The sequence below is a fragment of the Neopelma chrysocephalum genome, unplaced genomic scaffold (genome assembly GCF_003984885.1).
Source record: "Neopelma chrysocephalum unplaced genomic scaffold, ASM398488v2 Primary Assembly neopelma1_159, whole genome shotgun sequence".
Taxonomy (NCBI): Eukaryota; Metazoa; Chordata; class Aves; order Passeriformes; family Pipridae; genus Neopelma; species Neopelma chrysocephalum.
This window is the reverse complement of record NW_020897821.1, coordinates 1,151,769-1,177,878: the sequence shown is the minus strand read 5'-3', so window position 1 is coordinate 1,177,878 and position 26,110 is coordinate 1,151,769. Positions and strand designations below refer to the sequence as shown.

Genomic DNA, 26,110 nt, shown 5'->3' with positions numbered 1-26,110 from the left:
GCTCGGCGTGATCCCGGCCCGGCGGGCGCGGAGCCGCCGCGCTCCCCCCCGCGCTGAAGGGCAGGCGGCGGCGACCCGCCATGGAGAAGGCAGCGGCCGCGGAGCTCCGGCAGGGCGCGCTGGCGCCGCTCACCGCCATCTGCCTGGGTGAGTGAGGGACGCAGGGAGGGAGGGAGCGCGGCCCGGCCGCTCCCGCCGCCGGGGCAGGTCCGGGCACCCCGGGGGGCTGCGGGGCCCCTCCTGCCCTCGGGCAGTGCCCGGGCACGGCACGGCGGAGCCCCCTCCCTCGCTCCGCTCCGGGTCCTTGGGGCAGCCCCGGCGCTGCGGAGCCCAGCGCCCTGCCCTTGGCTCCGGAGCCGCTGCCGTGACCCCGCACGGCGCTAAAAAAAACCCAACAAAGTTGATGCCGGTGGCTCCCAGGGCCGTGAGCCCCTGCCGGGGCTCGCCGAGGGACTGCCCGGCGCTGCTCTGGAGAAACACTTTCTCCCCTTCCGTTTCCCTGCCATGTTCTGCTCGCCCCCCTCCTCCTGCTCCGAGCGATGCTCTCCGCGCTGCCTCGCAGCAGGTGTTAAGTTATGGCAGCGCGATGGAGCGTGATGCTGGTTCCCAGTGTGTCAGCCCGGTCTGTCGGGGGATGTTTTTTGTCGGGGAGGAGCGCTGGCACCTCTGACTGCAACGAGACAGGCCCCGCGTGTGTTGACAGGGACACGGAGAAATTAGGAGTTATTAAAGCTGCCCCCTTCCTGAGCCCTGCCCAAGGGTTCTGGTGGGTCAGCTGGGGCTGCACCGAGCCCTCCTCACACTTACAGGGCAAGCTGGCGTAGCTCCTTCATCCAGAATGTGCTAAACCCACATCTACTTGCTAATAACGTGGATTAGAGTTCATTTTTAATAATCCTCAGAGGCAGTTACTGTTTGTTACATTAACGATCAGAAGTGGGTATATCCGCGGCCAGGCTGCTTGTTCTCTTTTCGTAGAAGTGTTTCCATAACATCAGTGCTTGCCTAGAGAAATGTAGGAAGTTGAAGTTTAAAAGTTGCTCTGGTTACTTCAAATCTCTCTGTATTAATTAGCATAAGTACAATGTTAAAAGCTAGCAAAATTCCAAAACAGTTTCAACATCCTTTGTAGCTAGTACTTATTTTTTTTTAAGAGTCCTAAAGGGATTTCAGAGATGTGCACAGCGTGAGGATAATGTCTTCTGCATTGTTTATTTAAAGTTAGAAAAAGATGCAAGTTTTCACCATATCTCTGAATTTCTTGGGGTTTTTCTGGGTGTTGTTTTGTGGGGGTTTTTTGTTTTGTTTTTTTGTGGCCCAGTCAGACCTTTGTTAAAGCTTTTGTTATTTAACAGAAATAGCACAGTTATTATTAAAATGACTGATAAGATAATAAAAGATTATGTAAACTCCAGAGTTGAAATGAGAACACTTCTTGTAGTTAGATGTGGGTGATGCCAGGTTGAAAATTTAGTAGATTTCTGCTTTCTATGACTTCTAGAATTTCACTGTCTGGCTCTTCTTTTCAGCTGGAATGTTTTATTCCTATTCCTTGCACAACTGACAGTAGTGGAAGTTGAGAAACATGAGAGGTGGGAAGCTTGTAAGGTATTCTGCTTCAGTGAACCCATAAGAATATAATGCTGCAACTTTAACTATTTTTGTGTTTCACTTCCTGCTTGTGTGTCCTTTCCTTTCATGTTTGTTTTTGGTTCTTGCTTTTTGCCGCTCTTTTCTTTTACTTTTGGTTTCCCCATAGCCTGTGGGTGTGTTTTTGGTGTCTGTATCAATGCACTGCCACTGACCATTGCTGTGTGACCTTGTCTGTAAACTGCTGCTCCCAAGGCTGGAGTTGGGCTTGTTTCAACTCTTCTGTTGTGAAGCCATTTTGTTTATCATTCTTGAGAAATTCTGGAGGACATAGGAAGTTTCCTTCACAGGAAGGACTCAGATCAGCAAAGCTGATGTCTGTCCTTCTGGCTGTGGGAAAAGCCTGGTAGCTGTCATTTGGTTTGGAGGTGCCAAGATGTAAATTTTCCCTTTTGATCCAAATAAACCTCTTTCCCAGCTGAAAACCTCACCCTGAGAATTACTTAGCAATCCAAATGATTGGCACAGGAAGTTTCCTACAGGGAGTTCAAGCCAACTGAACCACTTCTGGGTTTTTTTCTGACTTTCCCATAGCTTCCCAACAGTCAAGAAAAAGAGCATTTATAAAACTTTCTAATACACCTTAGTCTCTCACCTGCTTTTATTTTGACAGGGTCTTGTTTTGACAAGAGACAAGAAAACAGCAGGGAATGGCTGTTCTTTCTTTTGAGCCTCTGACAGTTTTGAGAGCTGAGTGCTTCAGAAAATGCTGGTTTACAGTGCTCTTGTGGTTTGATTTGATGGTCTAGAGTGAGACTGAGAGTGAGCAAAACACATACTGCAAACTGTAAGCTTATTCAGTAGCTGGGGAAGGTACCTGATTTAAAATGTAGAGAACTGTTCTCGACTGCTGACTTCTTAGTATGAAAGGGTTTGAAAATGAGAGCAAAGAACTTGCAGCTGCAGCCAATAGAAGTTTTGTGTTTGCAGAGGTAAAAGAGTATTTTTTTGGGCTTGTCCTTCTTAGTTATCTGCCAGGTCTGGTGTGCAAAGCTGCCTATAACTGTATTTCTGGTGGTAAACTAGGGCTCTCTGTTTCCCAGTCCCCAGTAACATAGCTCTGAGTTGGGTAACTCCACTCTGTCATGCCCCATGTCTTTATCCTACTTATTTGCATTTAAAGGGCATAAGGGCCCCTCATCAGCTGTGCCAGGGAACCTCTACTTTAGAGCCCATGTCCTCTTATGGCTTTTGGGAGGATTGAGGTATAAAACATGAAGAAAGATTGTAGGATGGCAGTACAGACCCGGACTTTTCTATACAATGTACCTTCAGACACTCCTTTCACTTGTGGTGATAATGGTTATGCAGAGTATAATATTTTAATTCTCATGAATATAATTTTGTGTCTTAATCACTGATTAATTTCTTCTCAGTCCTTATGAGTGTATTACTATGGTTACCAGAATAGCCGTGCTTTAAAACCACGTGAGGAAATGTTGTGCTGCTGTTGTTGCTGTGATCCAAGGCTTGTCACAAACGGATGTGCTGCTCCACAGAGCAGGAGTTACCAGAGCCCTGCTGTTTCCTGGGGCAGGATGGCAGTGCTGCTCCCAGGTAGGCTTCCTGACCTGTGGGAGCCAGCTAGTGCTGCGAAACACAGGAAATAATTACACCGTCATTATCAGAGAACAAATGTTATGAGCATTAATTATGTCATAAAATCAGTGCTGTTAACGTCCTCTGAACGTCAGGTTAATGCTTTAAACACAAGTCTGTGGCTCAGGTGTGTTTCTTCTCAGGCCATAGCATATGTGTGCTGCCATTTAGTTGCCCTCCTTTGTGTGTTCCTGAAAGCTCTTAGGACCACTTAGGACCCCACTTAGAAAGAGGGAGAGGTTGCTGTCCTTGCCCCTGTGGCAGTGCCCTGAAGACTTCTGTGACAAGTGACACCAGTCATTCTCTCTGTTCTGCTGGGCCTGGCCTCAGCCTGAGGTCCGTAGCAGTCTGTGCACCTCCCAGAATCGCTGTCTACAAAAAGCTCTGGCTTCAGGAAGGAGAAGATCCAGGCTGTGGACAGCCAGGTGTAAGTCAGGGGAGGACAGCTGTAGGCACCTGTAATGTGGTGGTGGTTCAAATCCACCACAGACTGAAAACCAGGACTGGCAAGCTGAGGGATCGTCTTTAGCTTTTTTATTTCCACCTCTTTAGAGGTCCGTACTTTTCTTCCTCTTGTGCTGATGTAAGTTATTCCAGAAGGTGGTGGGGCATTGTTTTGTGGTGTGTTTGGACAGTGGAGCAGACAATGGGGGCCCACTCTGAGACATAAATAGTGTTAATTGTCATCTGCTTCCGAAGTGACTGTTGGGAACACGGACAGCTTCTCTTCCTCTCTTCTGTTGTTAATTTTTACTAAATGCTTGCAAACGGATCACTGTTAAAATATTTAGGACTTAACACATGCAAAATAAAGCCAGAGTGAGTGCTTGGACTGGGATGTTGTCAATTAAATCTTCTGGTAACCTTTTAAACCTTTCTAATTCTTTTAAACATTTGTTACTTTGTTAATAGGCTCTCTTTGTAGAGCACAGATTACTATTGAAATGAGAGCAATTAGTGGAACACGCTGTAATTGTTAGAGAAGTACCTTAAAGAATGTATGAGGAAACTAATATGGAACTACATGTTAATGCTGACCTCTGGAGTAAGAATGACACAGGACAAATTTTATTTTTTGGCAATAACCACTCTTACCAGATCACTCTGACGGTATACACCGTGGGGGGAGACTTTTGAGTAAGGGAAGAGTCTTTGGAAATTAATTTGCAAGTCGGGTATGTGTTGCAAGTACTGCCTCATCCTGTTTTGATTGTACCAGTAGAGCTTTTTGAAAGCTTCATTGCTTTTGCTTAGTCAAGGCAATCATGTTAGCTTTGGCAGTTGATTTTTAAGGTGACATTTACCTGAGAGGAACAAACTTCGCTTTGTTCAGGAGAGATGTATTTGAAGATAATAATGGCATTAGTTATTTTCCAGCAGTTAAGCAGGTAAAGTCACTAGCTGTGATGATGAATGTTTCAGTGGAATTGTTCTTGTCTCCCTCAGTGAAAAAAAATCCCACAGCAGACGATTTAGAAGAGATTGGCAATTGTTTCTTTTGGTAGCATGTTTGACAGATACTAAACTAACATTGTGTGTTGACTTTGTTTTAGCTACAATGAAGGATAACAGTTGATTACATGATTTGCTTGTGTAGATGAGCAGAGTTCTTGTTGGAAAACTGCTGTGCATTTCTGTTAACACCCCAGCAAACACCCAGGAATGGTTAACTACTGACTGCCACCCTGTGCCACTGGAACCTGTCTGAACATTCTTTTTCTGTCTTTACACAGTGAATCTCTTCCTGACTGGGAAAATCGAAAGTGCTGTTACCTCACTAGGTAAGGCATACCTTTCCTATTTGTATTTACTGTTCTTTTGAGCTGTTACTGTCTCTTCCCCACACAAAGAGATCTTTCAATGAAACAGTATGACCTTTGTTTGAGAGAGACTAGCAATGACAATTTAGGAAGTTTAGGACTTTTAGGTCTTCCTGGGGTTATAGACTCCAGCAGTGTCACTGTGCTAGAAAATAATGGTACATGCTGATATGTTCAGGGGAAAACTATGTTTAGAACATGTGTCTGGGAATATCAAGCCCATTCCTGGGGGAGCTAAAACAAGAATATTAAAAAAGTCTCATGAATGTTGAAGTGGAAATTCAACCAGAATTGCAGCACTTGGTGTAATTTCCTTCTCTGTGACAGTTCTGTGACTTACTGACATTATGGGAACACTGCAATCAGGGTCCCCCTAGTGATAAGGGCCCTCTTGTGCCTCTCAATCCACAGTCACGTGTGTAGGCTCACTTTGTGCCCAAAGAGGCTGCAACTGAAATTTAAAAAGCCAAATAAGGGAAATAGTAGGAAAGGATATGGGGAAACATAAAAATAATTCTAAGGAGGTAGATCAATTAAGAAGGTTTAAATGAGAAGGTAGTGATTTTATGATTAGGTAACTTCCTTAAATTTAGCTTAGAGGAAGTGTGGATGAGCCATGTAGGACATATGTTGTTTGCCACACAGTGTTTTCCATTCTTGCTTTGGAAAAAATGCAGAATGTCATCTGTGTCATAGTCTGTTCTGTCTGAATGGTTCTTTGGCTTTTGATGGAGTTTGGCATCTGTGGGCTGTGTGATGTATGAGTTTACAAAGTGTAAACTAAGTAATTATACAGCGGCTGGCCTGGACTGGTGATACTGCCTTGGCCTGAAATATGTAATACTTCATCCAGTTGGCTCTGCTGCTTTCTAATGCTGATTTTTTTGCTAGAAACAGAGTTGTAACATCTGGCTTTTATTCTTTCCATTATGCTGAAAACTTCAGAGTACTGTAGCCTTCGTGCTTTCTTGTCTTCATACAGTTTGGAGTTACCTTGTCTCCTGGCAGTGTAACTGGAGCTGGGGACAAAAATGATCATGAAAGGTCATTGCAGGGGTGTGCCCCACGTGTAGCTTCTCTCACCTGTGCATTCCAGGATGGCAGGTTAGGATGGTACAGTTGTAAGTTGCCGGGGATTGTCTCGCCAGGAGATGTTCCTGAGGAGCCCAGATCAAAGTTGGGAGGAATGTTTGCTGACCTGAACATGTCCTGACAAAGCAGCTCATTGCAGAGTTGGGTTCTGTGATAAGCTGTCGTGCAGTTTCTTCTCAGGAAGCAAATAACAGCAGAAATGATGAGTTCTGGAGGAGGCAGGTGCAGCCACCATCTCGCTGTGTTTATAGGTTGTAAGTACTCAATGCCTCTGAGCCAGGCAAGCTGCTGCTGCCTGGGAGCAGTGCTGTCCCAGAGCCCCCATTCCCTGGGCTCACAGGGAGCTGGTTCAGCCTGTTGATCCAGCAGTGGGAGCTCAGACTTTGTCAGCACAGCGAGACGAACCCTTGGACTGTGCCTTCACTGGTTCTGATCAGGGGCAGGAGCAGCCAGCTGGAGACTGGGCAAAGTGCAGTGGAGCCTTAAGTCCTCTTTTTCCACAGGAATAAGGGACTTGCATTAAACCATGTGTGCAAGCCCTCCTTGGGAGAGCCTTTTGAGAACCTGGGGAGAGTTTCCTGCTGACTCCGAGGCAGCTGCTTGAGGAAATGTGTATTGCCAAGCATTTGCTTTGCAGAGTAGGTTCCTTGTGGCAGGTGCAAACCATCCTTTATCCCAGAGCAGATGGTTGGGATGTGTCCCTTGAGACTGGGACAGACCCTGGGGCATGGCAGAAGTGTGAAGCTGCAGGATTTGTTTTCTGCTGGGATTATCTGAAAATTTATTCCTGCGCAGCATAGTGCCCTCAGCACTGTCCTTTGGTGAAGATCAGTGTCTGTTTTGTTACAGGTGCTCTTGCAAAAACAGGAGTAATATTATTCATGTAAAATTTTTGGAAATTTTATTGCATGTATTTGTGCCATATTTTACTGGCAGGGGGAACCTACTGGTGTTCACAGTGGAAGAAATCCATTTGATTATTACAGAAAGAGCCTCAATAAGATTTAAGCTTGCTTGACAGAAACTCTCTGAACTCAAATCTCTTCTGGCATTTATTTCAAGTTTGGGATTTTTTTGGTTGGTTGGTTGGTTTTTGTTTTGTTTTGTTTTTTTTTTATTTATGAAAGATTTATTATTGTCTGTCTCCAGAATTAATCTTTTCTCTAAAAACACCATCTCAGTAAGATTTTTGGTGGGTTGTTTTGCCAGTCCAGGGATTGGTATTATTTTCTGTTTCTCCAGTAATGCTAAGTGTGGAAAACTTGGCAGTTTGGAGCTTTTAGTAAATTGGGGGTTCACTTTTCTTCCAGGTTTGTGCAGAGAGGCTGCAGAAGGACACAGAACAATGGTTGAAAAAGTGTTATCACTGCTATTTTTGTGTGTTGTCACTGATGATAAGACCTTCAGAATCCAGGACTGTGCCTTTCTATTTAGGAACTTCCCTTTCCTTTAGATATCTTGGCAATTTGAACAGGATTGTGTTTATTTTCTTTAAGGAATCACACTGTCATGCTTAAGCCCAGCTTAATAACACAGTACTTGGGCTTGTGTGTGATTCTGCTGACTTCATGGCCAGGGGCTGAGGAGGGAAGTGGGGCCCCTTTATTGATACTGAAGCTCCAAGAGTACGAAATTGTGCCCTGGTGTGGTTTTACTGTTTTGTTGCCAGCACTGAAGGCCGTGTTTAGTACATAAATTTCTTGCAAAATTTACGTAGGTGATAGAAGAGCCTCTGAAAGCAGCACTTGAGTACTTCACCTTGTCAGTGCACAAGGAGTAGGGAGGCAGTGACTGGTTAGGAAGGAGATCAACTGATATTTGCAAATCCCATAGTAATGAGCACTGATGGGAAAAGAAAGGCATCAAAACCAAGGCAATTAAGTGAGGTTTGGATAAACACTGTAGTGGTTTTGGGAGGTGGGGAGGTGTGTGTCCCCAGTTTGCTCCAACAGGTTTAGGGGGCTGTGGACGTATCCTTAAAATAGTGTAATTAAGTGTTGGCAATATGAATTCTGATTAGTGGTCTGTTCAAATCAGGACCCTTTGCAAGAGCAAAGCAGTTGTCCTTTTGATTTTGAGTGGGGCAAGTCTGAAATGCTTGTTGTGCATCAGAGGGGTAAAGCCTTGGGCAACAATAGCCACTGTCAGATGACCTGCCCAAAATGACATATAGTGTCAGAGCAGCCCTCACCGTGCTATGTCTTGAGATTTTCACAGCCACAGTTCTTCTGTTAAAAGGAAAAATCTGTTTCTCTTCGTGCTGGTTCTTTCCATGCCCCACATTTGTATCAGATGTGCAGTGCTATATAAGAAAAAGTGTTCCTCACTGGAAACCTAAAGTGGGATGTTACAGCAGTTCCTCTGCTGACACATTAGGAAACTGGACATTATTGCAAAAGAAAAAAATGCTGCTTTAGTGTTACTTCAAAAAACCTGGGATACTTCAGATAACTATTGCTCGGGATCTTTGTAATTACTTCCTGAAACTGAGAAACAAGTATTTGGAAAATAGTAGCTGTGCTTAACTGCACTGATGAGTGCTTGAATGGAGGTGCTCATGTGGAACCACCAGGCAATGGCACCTCCTCAGAATGGAACTAAAATAGGCTTTGTGCATTTGTGATTCTGTTCTAATGCATTTACTATGGATAAGGGATATTAATCCAGAACAGTATTTGGTCCAAGGGCAACAGAAATATTTGCAGAGCTGTTGCTGGAAGCTCTGGCTAGTGCTGTCTGGTATATTTGCTATTTCACTTTGTGCATCCTGTTTCCTTCCCATTTTGGAGTTTTAGTAACCTGGCAGTGAGGAAATGCAGCCCTTCAAGCTCCTTTATGTGGTTCTCTAGGTCCTCTTTTGCTGCTGTGATATGTTGATGCAGTAACAAGTATTTGGAGGAGCACATTTCTAGACCTAAACACACTGAGAACTAGAGTCTAAAAGTCTCGTGGCTCTTACATTTGCTTTTATAATTCTGTACTTGCATCTGCATCTCAGTGTTTTCCAGCACCTAGAGTGGAGCCTCTCTGTGACAACAAAAATGTTCTTGTTTTTGTAACTGCGTTACTGCAAAATGTTTGTTTGGAAAATAGATGTTTTCGTGTATTTATGTCGTCTGTATGCTTTCGTGGCCTTTGAAACTAGTAGGAATTATATGCATATATTTCAGTGGAATGCCCTACTCGGAGAATAAAAACAATGGCTTTTTTTTAATGTTTTGCCTCAGGTAAGTTACCTCATGCTTTTTTATTCCTGTGGTTCTCACTTCCAAAGCCCTTGCTGTGAACAAAGAGGGCAGTGCCAGGCCCGGGTTTCCTGGGGGGGCTGTGCTGCAGCCCAGCCCCAGCACCAGCCAGGAGCTCTGCAGGCAGCCCTGCCACCTGACTCGACTGCAGCCAGGCAGCTTTGCAGGCACTCCTTCCCTCCAGCCCTCCAGTGCAGCTAAATCTGACCCCAGCTGGGCACTGGAAATGATGTCTTTATGTGGCTGGATTTCAAGCAGTGCTGCAAACCTGTCATTTATAAGGCAGTTTATTTGGGTGGGGGGTGTATATGAGGAACCTGAAGGTGCAGGCAACCTTTCTTTTTCCTTGCTACCTTTTTCAGCTGCAAGAGCGTAAGCTTCTGTCAAAAACTGGAATATTTGGCTGCAGTCCACAAGTCATGCTCTAGATAGTAATTTGTTTTAAAAATAGTCTAAAAAATATTTTTGGAGAATGTTAAGAATAGCTATTGCATTACAGAGAATTTCCCTTCTTGTAGCCTGCTAAGAGTATGTTTTCCCATCAGAACAGCTTTCCAAATTTTCCTTGGAACATTTCACTTTCATTTTTGAATTGCTTAATTACAAATTATAAGTATTTGATGTAACCTGCTGTTTTCCATAAGAAGAACTAAAAGTGCTTTGAAAATGCTTAAGCTTTATTTAGCCCTGTTTGCTCCTCTCCCTGTCTGGAAAATTTCTCCCATCTATGTGAGTTCAGAAGGAATTTAGAGTACTTTAGTAATGTTCAGTAAAATCATTTGACATCAGAGTCCAGTTTACTTTTTTGGGGGGGGGATGGTGGTGGTATTTTTGAAACCATTACAAACTCTTCAGGTCTGTCATATGGATAGAAAAATAAACAACATGTCCAGGAACATGTTACAAGAAAATGAGCTTCTAGCTACTTTACAATGAATATGAATCTCCTTCATCTGCTGGGTGACCTACCCAGGCTTTGGGGAGCTGGTAAGAAGGCTTTCTGTATTACAGCCTCTTGGCAGATCGTGCAGTAATATTGATTGTAGCCTTTGGTAGATTCACACAGGGTTATTGATTAATCCTGCATTGAAGTGCAGGTTGTGTTGCCTACACTTGCTGCGGGTGCCTTAATTAAAAACCAGGGCAGGGAAGAAAGCAGTGAGAGGATAAAAGTGTTGACTCTCATCCTCAAAAACTGATGAAAGGTCTTGTAGCTGATGTGAGTTGTTGATTAGGCAAAGCATTAACAATATTATTTTCCCCCCTTATTAACAGCTGCTTGCAGTGGAGAACTGGAACAGCACACGGAGAGACGAGGAGTCATCTATAGTCCTTCCTGGCCACTGAACTATCCTCCAGCCATAAACTGCAGCTGGTACATTCAAGGAGATCATGGAGACATGATAACAATTAGGTATGGCTTGATATTCTGTGGAGGTAAAGAGTTGCTTTGCTGAAATGAAAGAAAATGTGAGTTCTTCCCTGATATACCAGTGTGAGGTTGTCTCTCAGAGCTGCTGGGTGGTCAAAGTTGATTACACTGGAACATGATTACAGGTTGGGCACCTCTCTCATTTAGAAATGTTTCACTGTGTCTTGTTTCTGTAGGCTACTCCTGACATCCATTATTATACAAGTCACCTGTAGGCTTTTAATATATTTATCTTCACAATGCCTGTGTGAGATTTCATGTACCTCAGATAGATGAGGGGGTGGGAAACAGTGATACATGTACTCACATTAAATAGCCCCCTTTCTCTTCTTTGCTTATAAATAGGAATAGGTGAAGGCTATAAAACCTAGAACAGCCCCAGTGGGATATGTAAAATTCTTACATATGGCTTTTTCTCTAACATCTTGAAATGGTGCTATATTTAATAAATAGTCAAAGATACTTATTGCTTATTGTTACTTGTTGACCAAAAGACACTTGCTTTTCTGCTTAATATTTATTTCTAACAAATTAAATAGTAGCATTTGTGGCACAATTTCAGCTCAATTCTGGAAAAATACTATTCAATAAAGACTGAAATATACTACAAGTGGTTTGTTAAGAATGTTTAGGCTATAATATGAGCATACTGTGAGTGTACTTAATTTCTCTGGGCTAATTGTTGAATCCTGAAACCAAGAATTTCTTACTTAAAAAAACCCCCAAACCCTAAGAGAGGGGTTTTTTTTGTTTTTAGTACTGTTGTATTTGACACCATCTGCTCATTCTTTGCTCAGCTGCTTAAAAGGACTGCAAACCTCTTCAACTGCAGATGCTCAGCAATTAAAAACAAATCTGCCACAGATGGAATAATAGGAGGGCTCCACCATCCGTAGTTCAAAATAGGAACTACTCATCAAAAGTAATGAAGTAGGTACCTGCCAGCATTTGAGATCCATAAATAGAAACAGGCTTTTAAACCCCATTACATTGTATTGGACCTGGGGAATTTGTTTCAAAGCAGAGATTGTGGGGAACTGTGAGAAAGCATACAAATGAGACACAGGTCTTGGCTCTGGAGAATAACACTGAAGTTTATGCTGTGAAAGCATCTCAGAGCTCCCAGTTGGAATTAGGGCTCTCTTCTGCAGGTGTGAGTGTAGCAGAGGCTGAGGAAATAAAGGAAAGCAAGGTGCAGAAACTGGTAGTGATGTGTATACAGCTGAGACTTGTGCACAGCAATATGATTTGAAAGATTTCTCCTTAATGGGTTTGTTTTCTGTCACTGAATACACATCCATATCCTGCCCTCCTCTGCACATGCAAACAATGGGAGCTATGTGTTTACATCCCGGGGAGTAGTGTTGTGGTGTTACGTTTCTGACTATAAATGTACTTGGGATGACTCACTGCAGTGTCTGAAATTCAAAATGTTGCAGCATCTGAGGGTTTCTTTCCAAGGCTGTAGCCCTTGTGATGCCAAGGACGTGAAAGAAGCAGCTGACTTGCCCAGGCTAACGTGACATAGGCAAGCTGAGAGGGTTCAGATACAAACTTTCTTTCCTCTGAGTAGCTGGGTGTGCTTCTTGTCCTAGCAGGGTGTTGGTAAGGGCATACATAAGAGCAGCTTTTTGAATTTTCCTGGGAAAATCAAGCACAGTTCCTACACTAACATATGGATTTTGAAATGTTCCAAAAAAACCCATCTCCTTTGTCTTGTGTTAGGCTGAATGCATTTCCTTTGATCTTGAGTTCTTATTGACAGTAAGACAGCAGTGTTATATAAGGGATGTGTATATATATATATATAATGAGATACAGCAGGAGTCCTTAAGGGATAAAATTGCAATTGAAATTATTTTTAATTTCTAAACCATTTGCAGTTGGTGGTCATTTTTTATAAACTATTATTCAGCAGCTTTCAGTAGAACAGTGCCCAGGTCTCCATGTGGATGTAAGGTGCTGGCTCCTGTGGGCATGTCCTTTAGAAGCTTTGTCTTAATGCCTGTCTTTCATGTGGGTGTATTGATTTTCTTCCTATCCTCTCATTTCCATGCTTATCATTTTGCTTTATAGTTTACTTTTTAGAAATCCTTGAGGGAGATTTCCCATGAACAGGAAATCTATGTTCTTTGTGCTTATACCTCTCTATTAGTTACACGCATTTCAGTCCTTTCTTCCAAGTTTGGGTGTCTGATGGAATGGTTCTGTTGACACCTGGGAGCAAGTCTGTAGCCACTGTTTTCCAGGGCTATGTTGTGTCTCTTTAAGTTCAGGTAATCAGTCTTTTAGTTCTTGTTTTGGAAACTACTTGATTTTTCCCACCTATTTTCTCTATTTTTACGCCTGTTTTCACAGAGGACTACATAAAATCCTGTAAGATCAGATAAAGATGTCATATACAGTAACTGCCTTTGTACCATCCTTTACAGGCTTTATAGGTGTATGTTTCCTCATATCTGAGAAAAAGATCAAAATAATTTTTGTTTGGCAGTTGCTGTTACCTGAATGGTTGTAATAAACCCTGATGTGGGCACAGTATAACTTTGTTATTTTATTATTGGAATTTATGGGACTGAGAGTAAAATCTTCCCCATGCTCATAATTCAAGATGAGAGTGTTGAAAAGCAATCTGCTCAGTGAACCACTCAAGCTGTCTGTTATTAATTGAGGTGGGGGAATCACCTTCATTAGCTTTCACTTCAGTGATTCGTGACATTGGTTTTGGAAGAAGGAATTGTCAGGTACCTGACAGGAGGGTGGAGCCCAGTGGGGGTCAGGCTCTACTCCCAGGAACCAGCAGTTGGACAAGAGGGCACAGGCTCAAGCTGCACCAGGGGTGGTTTAGGTTGGACCTTAGTAAGAATTTCTTTCCAGAGAGAGTGATCAGACGTTGGAAGGGGCTGCCCAGGGAGGGGGTGGAGTCCCCGTCCCTGGAGGTGTTTAAGGACAGACTGGATGTGGCATCAGTGCCATGGGCTGGGTGACAAGGTGGGGTTGGGTCACAGGTTGGACTGGATGATCTCAGAGGTCTTTTCCAACCTGTGATTCTGTGATTTGTGTCTCAATTTCTGACTAAAACCGAGACCTGTTCATGTAAAGGCTTGCTGGTCTGTGACTGTGTGGATGGTTAAAGGGGCTGTTTCAGAGCCTATTTACCAAACTCACAGGGTTTCAGAACTTGACGTTAATTGGAAAAAACCTTATAATAGCCACTTCAGTTGCATGTGCTCAGCTTTTGAAGAAGCAGGCCCAGTGTCTCCTGCCTGAGGTTATGCAGTTAGCTGGTGCTTGGGAGCTGGGAGCAGAATAGAGCTTTCCTGACTTTCAGATCCTTGTGCTTCAGTGGTTAAGCAGAAATTTTTAATGAGCCAATTAAGTCATCAGTTGTTCACAGTCTGCACTTGCTCTGAGAAGTTGGCAAATAGAAGTAACTTTTCTTGCTTAATTGGCTAGTTCTGTTTTATTTTGGGACTGTGCTCTACTACATAATGTTAATTCTCCAATTTTTAAAAGGAGTTTAGAGGGCCAAATTGGACATTTACTTTTTCATTTATTTACTAATTACTTTCATTCAGATTTTGCATCCCGTGTTTGCCCCTTTCCAGTTATTAAGAATGTTTTTTTTTCTTTTTACTTTAATCTCTAGTCACTCATGCTTAAACTGCCATGAGGGCTGTAGAGAATTCCCTGCATTATTTACGGAAGTACTTTTTTTTCCTGGCTGCTACCACTCCTTTCAGTGCAAAGGACAAAAAGCTTAGCTCTGCTAAGCATTAAGTTTTGCAGGTAGCACATTTTTCTTGTATGTACAGGCTGTTAATGTGTGTTTATGATAATCTGGTTTAATGAAGTTCTTTTCAAGCAACATAAAATACTTGTCAGTTAATAGGACTTTGTAGGCTACTGTTACTTCATTTGAGTACACAGGCAAGAACTGATATATATGACTGACCCTGTAATTTTCTGTAAGCTCCTGGAGTTCTGCTCCCTGTTGGAGGTAACCCTTTTTTCAGTATCATACCACTGAAAGAAAAATCAGATGAATTTACTGATTTCTGCAGAATTCGGTAAAAACAAGATTTAGTGCTGCGTTTGTCAGTTCACACTGAGTTGTTTTGATCCTCAAAGTCTGAATACTGATGGTGTTTACTAGACAATTCTTGTACTTTTATATAAAAGTAGGGGATTTTTAAAGGAATTAGCTGTGGAAGAGACATCCCAAGAACAAGATAACTAGAGTAAGTGCTTTTGAATAGAATCTTTCAGAAGAGACAAAAGCTGCAAAACTTGGTCCAATAATTTTGGTCGTGTATACCAATCTCCTTCCCTCTTCCTGTATTGTTTTGGAGATCCCCAGGCAGCAGTGAGAACAGCCTGAGGGCCAAAGCATTTTGAAGGATGTTCTGTGGTGGGTGTTGTGTTTTGTTCATGGTGCAGTTCCAGTGCTGGAAATATCAATGCTGGAGCGCTTTTCCTCTCCCTGCCCTGTGACCTGGGGCTGTGTGCCCTGGGCATGGAGCAAAGCCAGCTTCTCCTTCCCTTCATCATCCAGTTGGGATGCTAAAGCAGAGAAGTGAAGCTCTTGGGTGGAGGGGGATGCCTAGAGCAGGTGGGGAAGGCTGTAGTTGAGGAGTGCAAGGACTGGAGTTCAGTGCATGAGATATGGGTGACATTATTCATTAGTGCTCTGTTTCAGTGTGGCTTGATCCTCTTTCTTGTTTTAGTCACAAAAAATAATGCAGCATTGGATGAAAGGACCTTCCCTCAACAACAACAATCACAGACTTTACTCAGTGCTTTCCCAAAGACTGTAAGATGATGATCTTGGAGGTCCCTTCCAACCCAGCTGATTCTATGATTCTATGATTCTCTGATTCTAAGATATTTGTATAGTCCTACAAGCACAAGACTTTGTCCCTTATTTCCACTGCACACCATCATTCATTCAACCACTGGGTCAATCCTTTTGATAGAAAAAAATTTGCATTCCAGTTTGAGAAAGTTCAACTGAATAAATAAATGTCCCTGAGCTCTATTTTGTGGGTAGCAGAATTAAATTATTCTTCAGAAGACTGTAACAGCAGCAGCACTAGATCTAATTACAGATGATGAAAGAAGTGGAGTAGCAGAGGTTGAGCACAGTATTCAGGACTCTTGGCTAAAATAAATCAGTTATATACTTAATGTCAGGAGTAGTATGGCAGAAACTTGTGACACAAAACCTCGTTGTCACAAATGCACAAAGTGAAAAATTTCACAAAAGTGAAAAGTAACTGTATGTATTTATAAGTGCACACATAAGTATTCATGTTGTTTTGTATTTTTTTGCAAAGGAGTGCTTTTTGTGGTGAGGGCTTGTTCAAATATATCATGCTTTTGGTCTTGGGTAAAATCACCATCAATTTAAATGAGGAAAAATTTGCTTCTAGTGGGGACAGTATAACTTAAAAGGATGCTGGAGTGAAGTGACAGTGTCTTAATCAAAGGAAAATTTGTTCAAAATACATCTGTTGATTAGTTTGCGTGAGGTGGAACATCATTCCTTTGACTTTGCTTTTGCCCTTAGAAGAAGAAATTTTATAACTGCTATGGTATCTATTTGCACTGGATCTAGAATGTATTTCAGAGAAATTGTGTTTATTCAGTGGTGTTTGAAACTCCTGGGCACTTGGGATTAAGATATACTTGGTTTTGTAAAAGAGCTTGTTCTTGTGAATATTCTATATTGACCCTTTTCAAATACCAAGGTGTTTTGTTTCAGTTGTGCATCTCTGAGAAGCATGAATCTGTTAAACCTGGTGTTTCCTTGCAAGTCTGTTCTGCCTCATCACCCTTCTACTCTGTTGGCTTTGTGGCTAAAGTTTGGATTTTTTAGTGGAGAAGTGTGGAACTCTGCTCTGAATCTGTTTGAGACCCACAACTGGCACTCAGGAAAATCACTTATCCTCTGTATGCCTGGTCTTCTGCTTTGGAAAGTGGGAGTAAAGGTTCTTCCTCTTCCACACCTTTTATAATAAACCAAAAAAAAGATGTTTATTAGTAATGTACAATACTAAATTTTCAAGGTGCAGGTAAAAGATATTAATTATACTCGACAGCTATTGCTGTAATCTGCAAAAGAGTTTGTAAGCAAGGCATGTGCTTGTAGCTGACTTTTCTATATTCTTTGTGAATCTTAAAAGTGTTAAACCTTTTGTTTTGTTTTTTCCTGGAAAGAAATGCATTTTATTGTAAGGTGTAGACAGCTTATTATGTAGGCAAATTCTGCCCTGGGTGAATTATTTACTTGATAGACAAAAGTAGCTCTTTTCAGCAGAGTGGGGAAAACAGTGGCTGTGGGACCCATGTGGAGTGCTGGGAACTGAGTAGGATAGGAGAACAATTTGTTTTTATTTTTAAGGTTGATCCTGGTACATCTAAAATAGTTGCAGAAGTAAGAGATCAAAAGACTTAGTAAATGATCTTGTTCGTATTGCAGAAGCAGAAGTTTTTCTAGTCATTCCCACCCCCCCTTCCAAGTTTTGAGTTTCCATTTCTTTAGTGACTGTTCCCTTTTCTTAAAAACTTTTGTTCTTGGGCAGATAGGTATTTCTAACACTTTTTCAAAATGTCTTTATGACAAGAAATCCTTACAAAAATCCTCCAAGTAGAAACCCTGGGTGATGTCTGGTGCCAAAATGAATTTCAGAGTGCAAAGCCAATGTGGTAGCTCAGTGATGCTGCCTCACATCTCCTTGTAAAACAGACTTGATGTGGGTGCCTGTAGTTTCCCTGATGCTCTGTATAATTCCTGTTCGTGCTGCAGTGCTTTTCATACGCTTTCTTGGTCATTAACAACGTTTTTTGCTGAACACCTGTGACAGAAATACTCTTTAGTTTATCTTTGCATGGCTGAGTACTTAAATCTTTTCATTCTGACTGCACAGTCATCTAAAACTTCCTTGCAAAATATGCTGGTTTCAGGAGCTTAATGAGGTTGCATATAGCAAAGAATTAAGTGCTGTGGGAATATTTCTTCCCAGCTGTGAAGGCACATAGAGCAGGGTGGGAGAAAAAGAGTTAAAAAAGAGAAAAGACGTATTTCTGGGTGGATTGTCTTTGCCTGCACTTCTGTTGTTGGACATCTCTTAATTTCCATATTAACTTGACACTTTCAGTGCTCCCTCACTTCTTATGCTCTTGCTGATAATTTTTTTTGAGGGTTATTAAGCTGGAGTGCTTGGCAGAACCTACAGGTGCTGTAGGGCTGGATCTCCTGCTTAAATAAATTGGCTAGTTTATGTAGTTGCTGTTCTCTCCCTTTCACCTTCAAAGGGCAGGATCTGGCAGGCACTGACAGCCTTTTATAAATGCACACTGATATCAGAAAATTACCTTTCCATTTATCTTTTTCAAAGACTTTGTCTGTTACGTTTGTGAAAAGTCCTTTGTGGAGGGAGGTCTGTATTTCGCAGCAGCTTTTCAGCCTTTCTGAAACTTCTGTCCAGGTGTTTGCATGGGGCAGGCACGAACTTCCATCAAGTAAAGTTTGTGTAGCTGAAAGGGGACATGAAAGAGGACCAAAATTCATTTCTAAGTGTTCTGAGCAGTGTGCCCTCTCCTAGTGAGTGTGATTTGCTGTGCAATCTGCTGTTGCCATTGCAGATTACTGAATGCAAATTCAATTTGTTTCATCAGAGGACAAATACCACGTGTGGTTCCTGAGCCACAAGTCAAGGGAGTATTATCTGGTTGTGTTCAGTGTTCTGCAAACAACCAGGGCACCTCTTTGCACTAGATAAGCTACTACTGAAAAATCACTGGGCTTTGGTCAGCAGAAGGGCTGGAAATTTGATTGTTAAAAGGTTATAGTCTTGTTTGCTCTGCGTTTGCATTCCCAGAAAGGGAATATTTTAGTCTTTGAATTAAAAAAGAATAGTGTTAGATTTTAGGTTCCATCTCCACCCCTGTTCTCTTCTTGCTCTCTCCCTGCCTGTCCATAGCCTGAAGAGTGGATTTGTGTCCCTGATACTTAACCCTTTAGGATTCTTTGTACTGCTTCCTACTGTTCTTTTTCCAAGGCAGTAGTTACCCCTGTCATCCCTAGTTTCATAGCTGTTAAGGTTGGAAACAACTGCTGAAATTAATCTATCTTCTGTAGAATGTATTCTGGAATTTTGCTTTTCCTCATATCTGTGTTTTACGAAGCAGTTTTATTTAAGGACTGAGCAAAAGAGGAATCACTCTTTCAGCTTTTGGAGCTACTTGGCATGATGTTTATGCCTGGGAGATGGGTGCTTTTCCAAATGGGGAGATGTGCTTTGTTTCTGTATACTCAAGGTACTGTAGATGTTTCATTGTCTTTGAATGTGATGTCTTCATGTCAGCACTGCTTGGCACAGGAAGTCAACTGTTAGAGTTGTTTTTTTCTCTGTTTGGCTTTGTTCCAGATGCATGGCCTCTTTGTAACTTGTATTTTTTTTTTTTTTTGTTCCTAACAGTTTTAAGAACTTCGACTTGGAAGAGTCCCAGAAGTGTGCAGTGGACTGGTTGATGATCGGCCCGTCTTCCAAGAGGGAGGAGTACAAAGTGTGTGGATCTTCCATTCCTCCATCTTTCATCTCTGCGAGGGACCATGTTTGGATATTTTTTCACTCAGATGCATCAAGCTCAGGACAGGCTCAGGGATTTCGCCTTTCTTATATTAGAGGTAAAATCTTACAGTTTTTTTTGCCTTCACTTAAACTCTCTCTGGCAAAACTTGAAGATGGTAGTATTATTTTTTTTGACAGGAGTCTTGGGCCAGTCTTGATGACTATAAAGTGTTAGCATGGTAACACTAATAATATTTGCACTGGGCTTTTAAGAAGTGTTCCTGAAGTGTGCTGGCCTGACTGATTGACTTGTGACATGCAGGGCAGTAGACATTAAAAAATTCCGTCAGATAGTTCCAAAAGTTTTGATCCTGACTTCTTTCTCCTTGTCCTCTTTCACAGGAAAGATAGGTCAGGCCGTGTGCCAGTCGGATGAATTCCGCTGTGCAAACGGGAAGTGTATTCCCAGTACTTGGAAGTGTAATTCCATGGATGAGTGTGGTGATAACTCGGACGAGAGGAACTGCACTGTCCCTCCAACAGACCCTCCCTCCAGCATCTGCCCCTCAGGAACGTTCCAGTGCAGCGCCGCCCACTCCACCAAATGCCTGGGGAACGAGCTGAGGTGCAACTCAGTCAAGGACTGCAGCGATGGCTCGGACGAAGACAATTGTCCTGATCTTTCCTGTGGCAAAAGGCTGGGTAATTTTTACGGATCTTTTGCTTCCCCAGACTTCTTCCGTGCCGACCACAGCAGGTCGGACCTTCGCTGCACGTGGTACGTGGACACGCAGGACAACCGGCACGTCCTGCTGCAGCTGGATTTGCAGCTGGGCTACAACGACTACGTGAAGGTGTATGATGGCATCGGGGAGAGGGGGGATAAACTCATGCAGACGTTTTCCCACCACAACAACAGGCACTCGGTGAGCGTGGAGTCGTCCAAGGGCCAGCTCACTGTCTCGTACCACGCCCGCTCCAAGAGCACCGGCCATGGATTCAATGCCACCTATCAGGTGAAAGGCTATTGCCTCCCTTGGGAGCACCCCTGTGGCAGTGACGAGGAATGTTTCACGGACAAGCAGCACTGTGATGGCTGGTGGCACTGCCCAAATGGCAAGGATGAGGAGAACTGCCCTGCCTGCCAGAAGAACGAATACCCTTGTGAAGGCAACAGTGGGCTTTGTTACTCCATACTTGACCGCTGTAATAACCAGAAGAACTGTCCAGATGGCTCAGATGAAAAAAACTGCTTTACTTGCCAGCCAGGAAACTTCCACTGTGGGACAAATCTGTGCATCTTTGAGACTTGGCGCTGTGATGGCCAAGAGGACTGCCAGGATGGAAGTGATGAACACAACTGCCTGGTGATTGTTCCCAGGAAGGTCATCACAGCTGCTCTGATTGGGAGTCTCGTGTGTGGCTTGCTGCTGGTGATAGCGCTGGGTTGTGCATTTAAATTGTATTCTCTGAGGACCAGGGAATACAGGTAAGCATCTTGCTTTGGTGATGCTTCCATAGCTGTGGTGGTTTTTTCCATTTTTTAAAAAGAGAAAAAAATTGATTGCTAACCAGAGAATTTGCAAAATACTGTGAAATCAAATCCGAGGACTTGCTGACAGCTAAATAGCAGTCACTGCATTAGGCTTAGAGAAGAGTATTAAGATTCTCAGAAGTAGTGAGGGGAATGTCAGCTCTTCTGTGATGGATGAGAAATACACATTTATTGTGCAGCATTGCAGAATCTGTATCTAACTTAATCTGTCTTGAGTAATTTCCTCTTCTTCCTCTCCTTGCAACAAATTCCTTGCCCCTACTAAAATCTGAATGTTGAACTGCTACAGTGAAGTCTTCACTGAATCTGAACTGAACAACCTCTAACCCCTCCCCTCCTTAGTCTTCAGTTCTGCTAAAAGTGATGTCCTGCAGTGTTGGGGCCTGTTCTGGGCAGCAGTCCATGGTGTAAGCTGTGCCCCTTTCCCTGGTCCTGTGTGCCTTGTGGTATGTGCAGTGTGTGTTTCTTTGCCTGTGTTAGATGTTTGTGCAGTTCTGCCCTCTGGGAGAGAGTCGTAAGGGACTTTCTGGTTCCCATCTCTTGTCATGAGCACCAACTCTGTGCCCTGCTGCTGGCACTGTTTGTGTGTTAAGCAGTGTGCTTTACATTCTCTCTTCATCAAATGTGCATGATGAAGGAGTGGAAAACAGCCACTGTGCTATGTTGGGAAGCTCAGTGTCTCTGTTCTGGCGGGACAGCCAAAGCTCACTGTGGCTGCAAGCCGCCCCTGTTGTGTGACTGTTCCCAGGCCTTAGTGTTGTCTTTTCCACAAATAACCTTTGGGCCCTTGCTGGACAAGTTACTGGCCAGTTGAAGAAACTTTCACTGCCACGCAGTGCAACCTGAGACTGCACCAGACAGTTTGCTGGTTTGATTCACGGGTGCTCATACCCTGTACTCTCAGCCCCCTTGTTTATTTTCGCATCCTGATAAGATTTTCATGGAGCTTAGTCGAAGGTCTGTGGTTTTGCTGCTAGCACGAACCCCTTGGCAGTGCTTTTACACATTGACATGAGGGAGGCAGGACAAACTGACTGTTCCTACTCTTCCATGTTTTCTCTCTGGTTCTGTTTCCAGAGCATTCGAGACCCAGATGACGCGACTGGAGGCAGAGTTTGTGCGGCGGGAAGCTCCCCCTTCCTACGGACAGCTGATTGCACAAGGACTCATCCCCCCAGTCGAAGATTTCCCTGTGTACAATGCATCACAAGTATGCAGACACTTGTGCCAATGAACATTTCAACAGCCAAACTACTGTATAAATTACATAGAATTAATCTGGAACCGTATTTCATTTGTGGCTGTGCCAATTATACGGAAGTAATATGAAAATGTGTGTGTGTTACATGGAGCTGAAGGAGCACAGTTGCACATCTTGGTGCTGTGGGTAGTTTTGAACATGTTAAATGTGTTTGCTAGGGAACAGCAGTGAGATAAACACATGCTGTTTTGCTGCACATCAAGATAGAAATGAACCAGAGAGAAAGGTCAGAAAGTAAATAGAAAAAAAGGCATTTCAAGCTGAAATTGTAAATGTGCTTGAAGTGATAAGAAAGTAAGGTCCCTAGCAGTATTTCTGGGAAATTCTGGGATTATTTTCCATTTACAGATACATTACAGTGGCAAGCCATTAAATCATTCTTCTCTGTAATTGCTGAGTTCTCAAAAAACTCCTGTACCCTGTCAGAATTATCCAACTGTGATACAGTTCCTAGTGTGATAAAACACTTGTAGTTTGTTACTCCAGTGGAAAAGTACCTTCCTGGGCAGACGGGTAGAGCTTAAACTCATACAGGAAACACTGTAAGGGAGAGAAGTTGTGGATGTCCCATCCCTGGAGGTGGCCAAGGCCAGGTTGGATGGGGCTTTGACCAACCTGATCTAGTGGGAGATGTCCCTGCCCATAGCAGGGACGTTGGAATGAGACTATCTTTAAGGTCCCTTCCAACCCAAACCAGTCTGTGATTCTTTGAGAGTCTTTTAGTACAGGCAGGTCTGTCTTGGGTGTTTGTTAGAAAACACACATTTTCCAAGGAAGCGTAGGGATCAAGCCTGAGAATTCTGGTCAAGTGGAGATATTAGTGGGGGGAACGGGATTTAGGGGAAGGCTTTGGGAGTATGTGTGAAATGATCCTTTGTTCCAACTGTGTTCCAGGCCTCTGTGCTGCAGAACATCCGGACAGCCATGAGGAGGCAGATGAGGCGCCACTCGTCCCGACGCAGCTCGTCCCGGCGGCGCCTGGGCAGGCTCTGGAACAGACTCTTCCACAGACCCCGGGGGAGAGGGCAGATCCCCCTCCTCACACCCGCCCGCACCTCACAGACTACACTGGGGGATGGCATCATCAACCGTGCCGATGGCACCACTCAGAGTCCCCCAGCTTCCCCAGAAGGACCTGGTCAAGAGGCAAATGGCCAGGCCAGGGGCCCACAAGAAGCTGGATGTAGCAGCCTGCAGCCAGAGGCTGAAATCACAGAGCCATCGCCTGCCAGCGTCTCACCCAGCACTTGCACAGCAGCACATGCAGAGCCCGAGGCTGGACGTGCCAATAAACCTCCAAGTGCTGACTCTGACAGAGAGCTTAAGCAGCCCAGTAAAGTGGATTCAGGAAAGGCTTTCAGAGATCCTTTGTCTGAAAGTGTTACAGAAACGATCCATGGAGGGTCAGCATCCAGGAGGACTGGCCCAGAGGACAGTAGTTTAAGTGGAAGTCATCCGCTGAGTGAAGAGCCATGTAGGTTACCCTTAAAAAAGTGGGAGTCTGGTTATCCAGACAGCCCTGTGAATGTTCATATCCATGTGGATGGACAAAGCCAATGTTGCCCTAACTCGTACCGGGAGGAGCCTTTGGGTGTTCACGCGGCTTGTTGCCATTCTGTGGAAGTGCCAATGTCAGAGCCCTCTGCTCCCCTCCCTGAAATCAATACCAGTGATGATGAGTCTTTACTTGTTTGCTAATAAAAATTTTTGGTTTGGCCCTGTAAATTTTGTAATTTCATTGTTCCTGTGCCAGTGCACTCTGGTGATGGTGGTATGGCTGCACTCTCAGCTTTGTCTCTTCAAACCGCGGGGTTGGATCCCGCAGGGAGTGCAGTACAAGGCTAAATGGGACAACTTCATGTCTTGGTTGCTATTCCTGAAACTCCAGTGGGGCAGAAGTAGGCCAGTGTGTGATGTCAGGGGCTAGGAGAGCAGGAATGTGTCACTGCAGTTTGGAGGCACCTGCATCCTCTGCTATTTCTTCTGTACTTTTATTCACTCTGCATTCAGGGAATTAGTGTTTCTTTGCTTTTCTACTGAACTAGAGAGAACTCTGCTGGAACCTGGGGCAGACACCAGTCATTGTAACGCTGAGGACTAAGCCAGAAATAACATTGTTGTCTTTTCAGGCATAATTTAATTAAAATGTAATAATTTTAATTACAAATACTTAGAAGGGAGTAAAATCCTTTGCAGCTTCCACTTTATAGAAGTTGCTCACTTTCTTTGCTCCCTTCAGAAATGTTTTGATGGCCATGTGGACCTTGAAGCATCCCCTAAACCCAAAGTTTCTGTATAGAATACTCGGAATGAATCCAGGTGTCTTACCTACTGAAGCTTTGTAGTGAGAGTTTAGCAGTGTTCAGTGTCAGGGGAGTGCACTGAACCCCAGTTGCAGCAATGTTTCTCTTCTGTGTTGCATTCTCTTCATAGTGATGTTGTGAAGGTTGCAGAGTTGTTTGCTCTTTCTCTACCCTCTTTTTGCCCTCCTCCCTTGTTGTTTTCAGGGACTTTATGCTGATGCCACTTCGAGTGTGCCCGGAAGGACACTGAGGCTTTACAGCTCCTGGCAGCTGTAGTGGGAAGCACTGAGCACTTGGTAACTGTCAGGATCAGACTCCTGTTTTAGTTTGAAATAAAACCTGTCTAACAAGTTTGTTTGTAAATCTGCTACTCAGCTGCAGATGTGTAAACCAGTGATTTTATTTATTTGTTATTTTTTAGAGGATGCTATTTTGCTCATTTTTTTTTTCTTTTAAGAACTGAAACGGATCGGTGCCATTTTCAAAGCTGACACTGTGTGGATTGTACAACCCTTAAATGTAAACTGGTGCCTTTTTGGTTTTTTAAAGTGTAATTAAAAGCAAGCAAGTTATTTACCTGGAAGAGGGGTGGCATTGCTTAAGCAGGGGTCAGTGTGGGTTGACAGAACACTGCTGTGTGGTGGCTTGGTCCTATTGGGATGGTTGGGCTGGTGGCTGGACTCCCCCTGCTCTGACAAGAGCTCTTCTTCAATTCCCCTGTGACTCAGTGACAAACATAAATGCTTTATATAGGATTAACAAGGAACTTGACACTGCTGTAAGCACCTGGGGCATCCAAAGCCTGATTGTTGTAGGAATTGAAGTTGCCCAGAGTTATTAACTTGTAAACTTGGGGTGGCCTTTGGCATCTGTGGGCCTGGGCTCTGCTGCCCACAGGACCCTGCTGGCTGTAAAGGCAAACAGTGGTGGAACAGTTGAGTTTACATCAAAGTGTCAAAGATTTTTTTCCTTTGAATGGGCTGTATTTTGCCCTGGATCTTTTACTGAGACTATCTTTAGGGGAGCGCCTTAAAAAAGAACAAGGAATAGGACTTTGGCTTTACTGAAATGTAACACAGAAGAATTAAATAGAAATTAAATAGAACTGGTCATTTTTTTAATCTCTTCAGTGGCAAATTGGTTTCGTACTGTGCATTCCAGGGGCAGAAGATTCAAATTCCTTAAGGGCATTAATAGCAGGAAGGGCTTGTGGCAAAATGTGTGATAAGCAAGAGTCATAGTTGCAATAAATAGGTACTGCTCACTCACTTTTTCCAGGGGCTTCTGTGGTCAGAATTCATTTCATCAAAGAAAATGTAGTTTTGAAAGAGATCTTGCTTTCATGGCATTTGTAAACATTTTGGGTACATTCCACTTTTGCAAGGCCATGTACTGTAGTCATTGCACTGCCAGGGTGGTTGGTTGCATCAAACAGGTTTTAGTATCTTTATTTTTTTTAATTGTCTAAAGGTAATTTTAAATAGACTTGTATGTGTAACGTAGTAAACTATAGCTGGGAGAAAGATTAAATTTCAAGGCTTATATTGTGTAGATATGAAGGATCTTAGAAATAAGTG

The 26,110-nt window shown here is 43.3% G+C and overlaps 1 protein-coding gene across 3 annotated transcripts; it reads left to right on the top strand.

The window, feature by feature from the left end:
• The first annotated feature begins 47 nt into the window (after positions 1-47).
• Positions 48-23,955, top strand: LRP3 (LDL receptor related protein 3). Of its 3 annotated transcripts, XM_027701523.1 has the most exons (8): positions 116-147; positions 1,530-1,592; positions 4,983-5,030; positions 10,682-10,820; positions 19,322-19,530; positions 19,817-20,903; positions 22,047-22,179; positions 23,125-23,955. In XM_027701523.1, the coding sequence occupies exons 2-8, from the start codon at positions 1,586-1,588 to the stop codon at positions 23,926-23,928; spliced, it is 2,427 nt and encodes an 808-aa protein (XP_027557324.1). In that variant the 5' UTR covers positions 116-147; positions 1,530-1,585; the 3' UTR covers positions 23,929-23,955. The 3 variants fall into 3 exon arrangements, with proteins under 3 accessions (XP_027557323.1, XP_027557324.1, XP_027557325.1); XM_027701522.1 differs by lacking the exon at positions 1,530-1,592 and having other exon boundaries at positions 48-147; XM_027701524.1 differs by lacking the exon at positions 116-147 and having other exon boundaries at positions 1,530-1,608.
• The last annotated feature ends 2,155 nt before the right edge of the window (positions 23,956-26,110 follow it).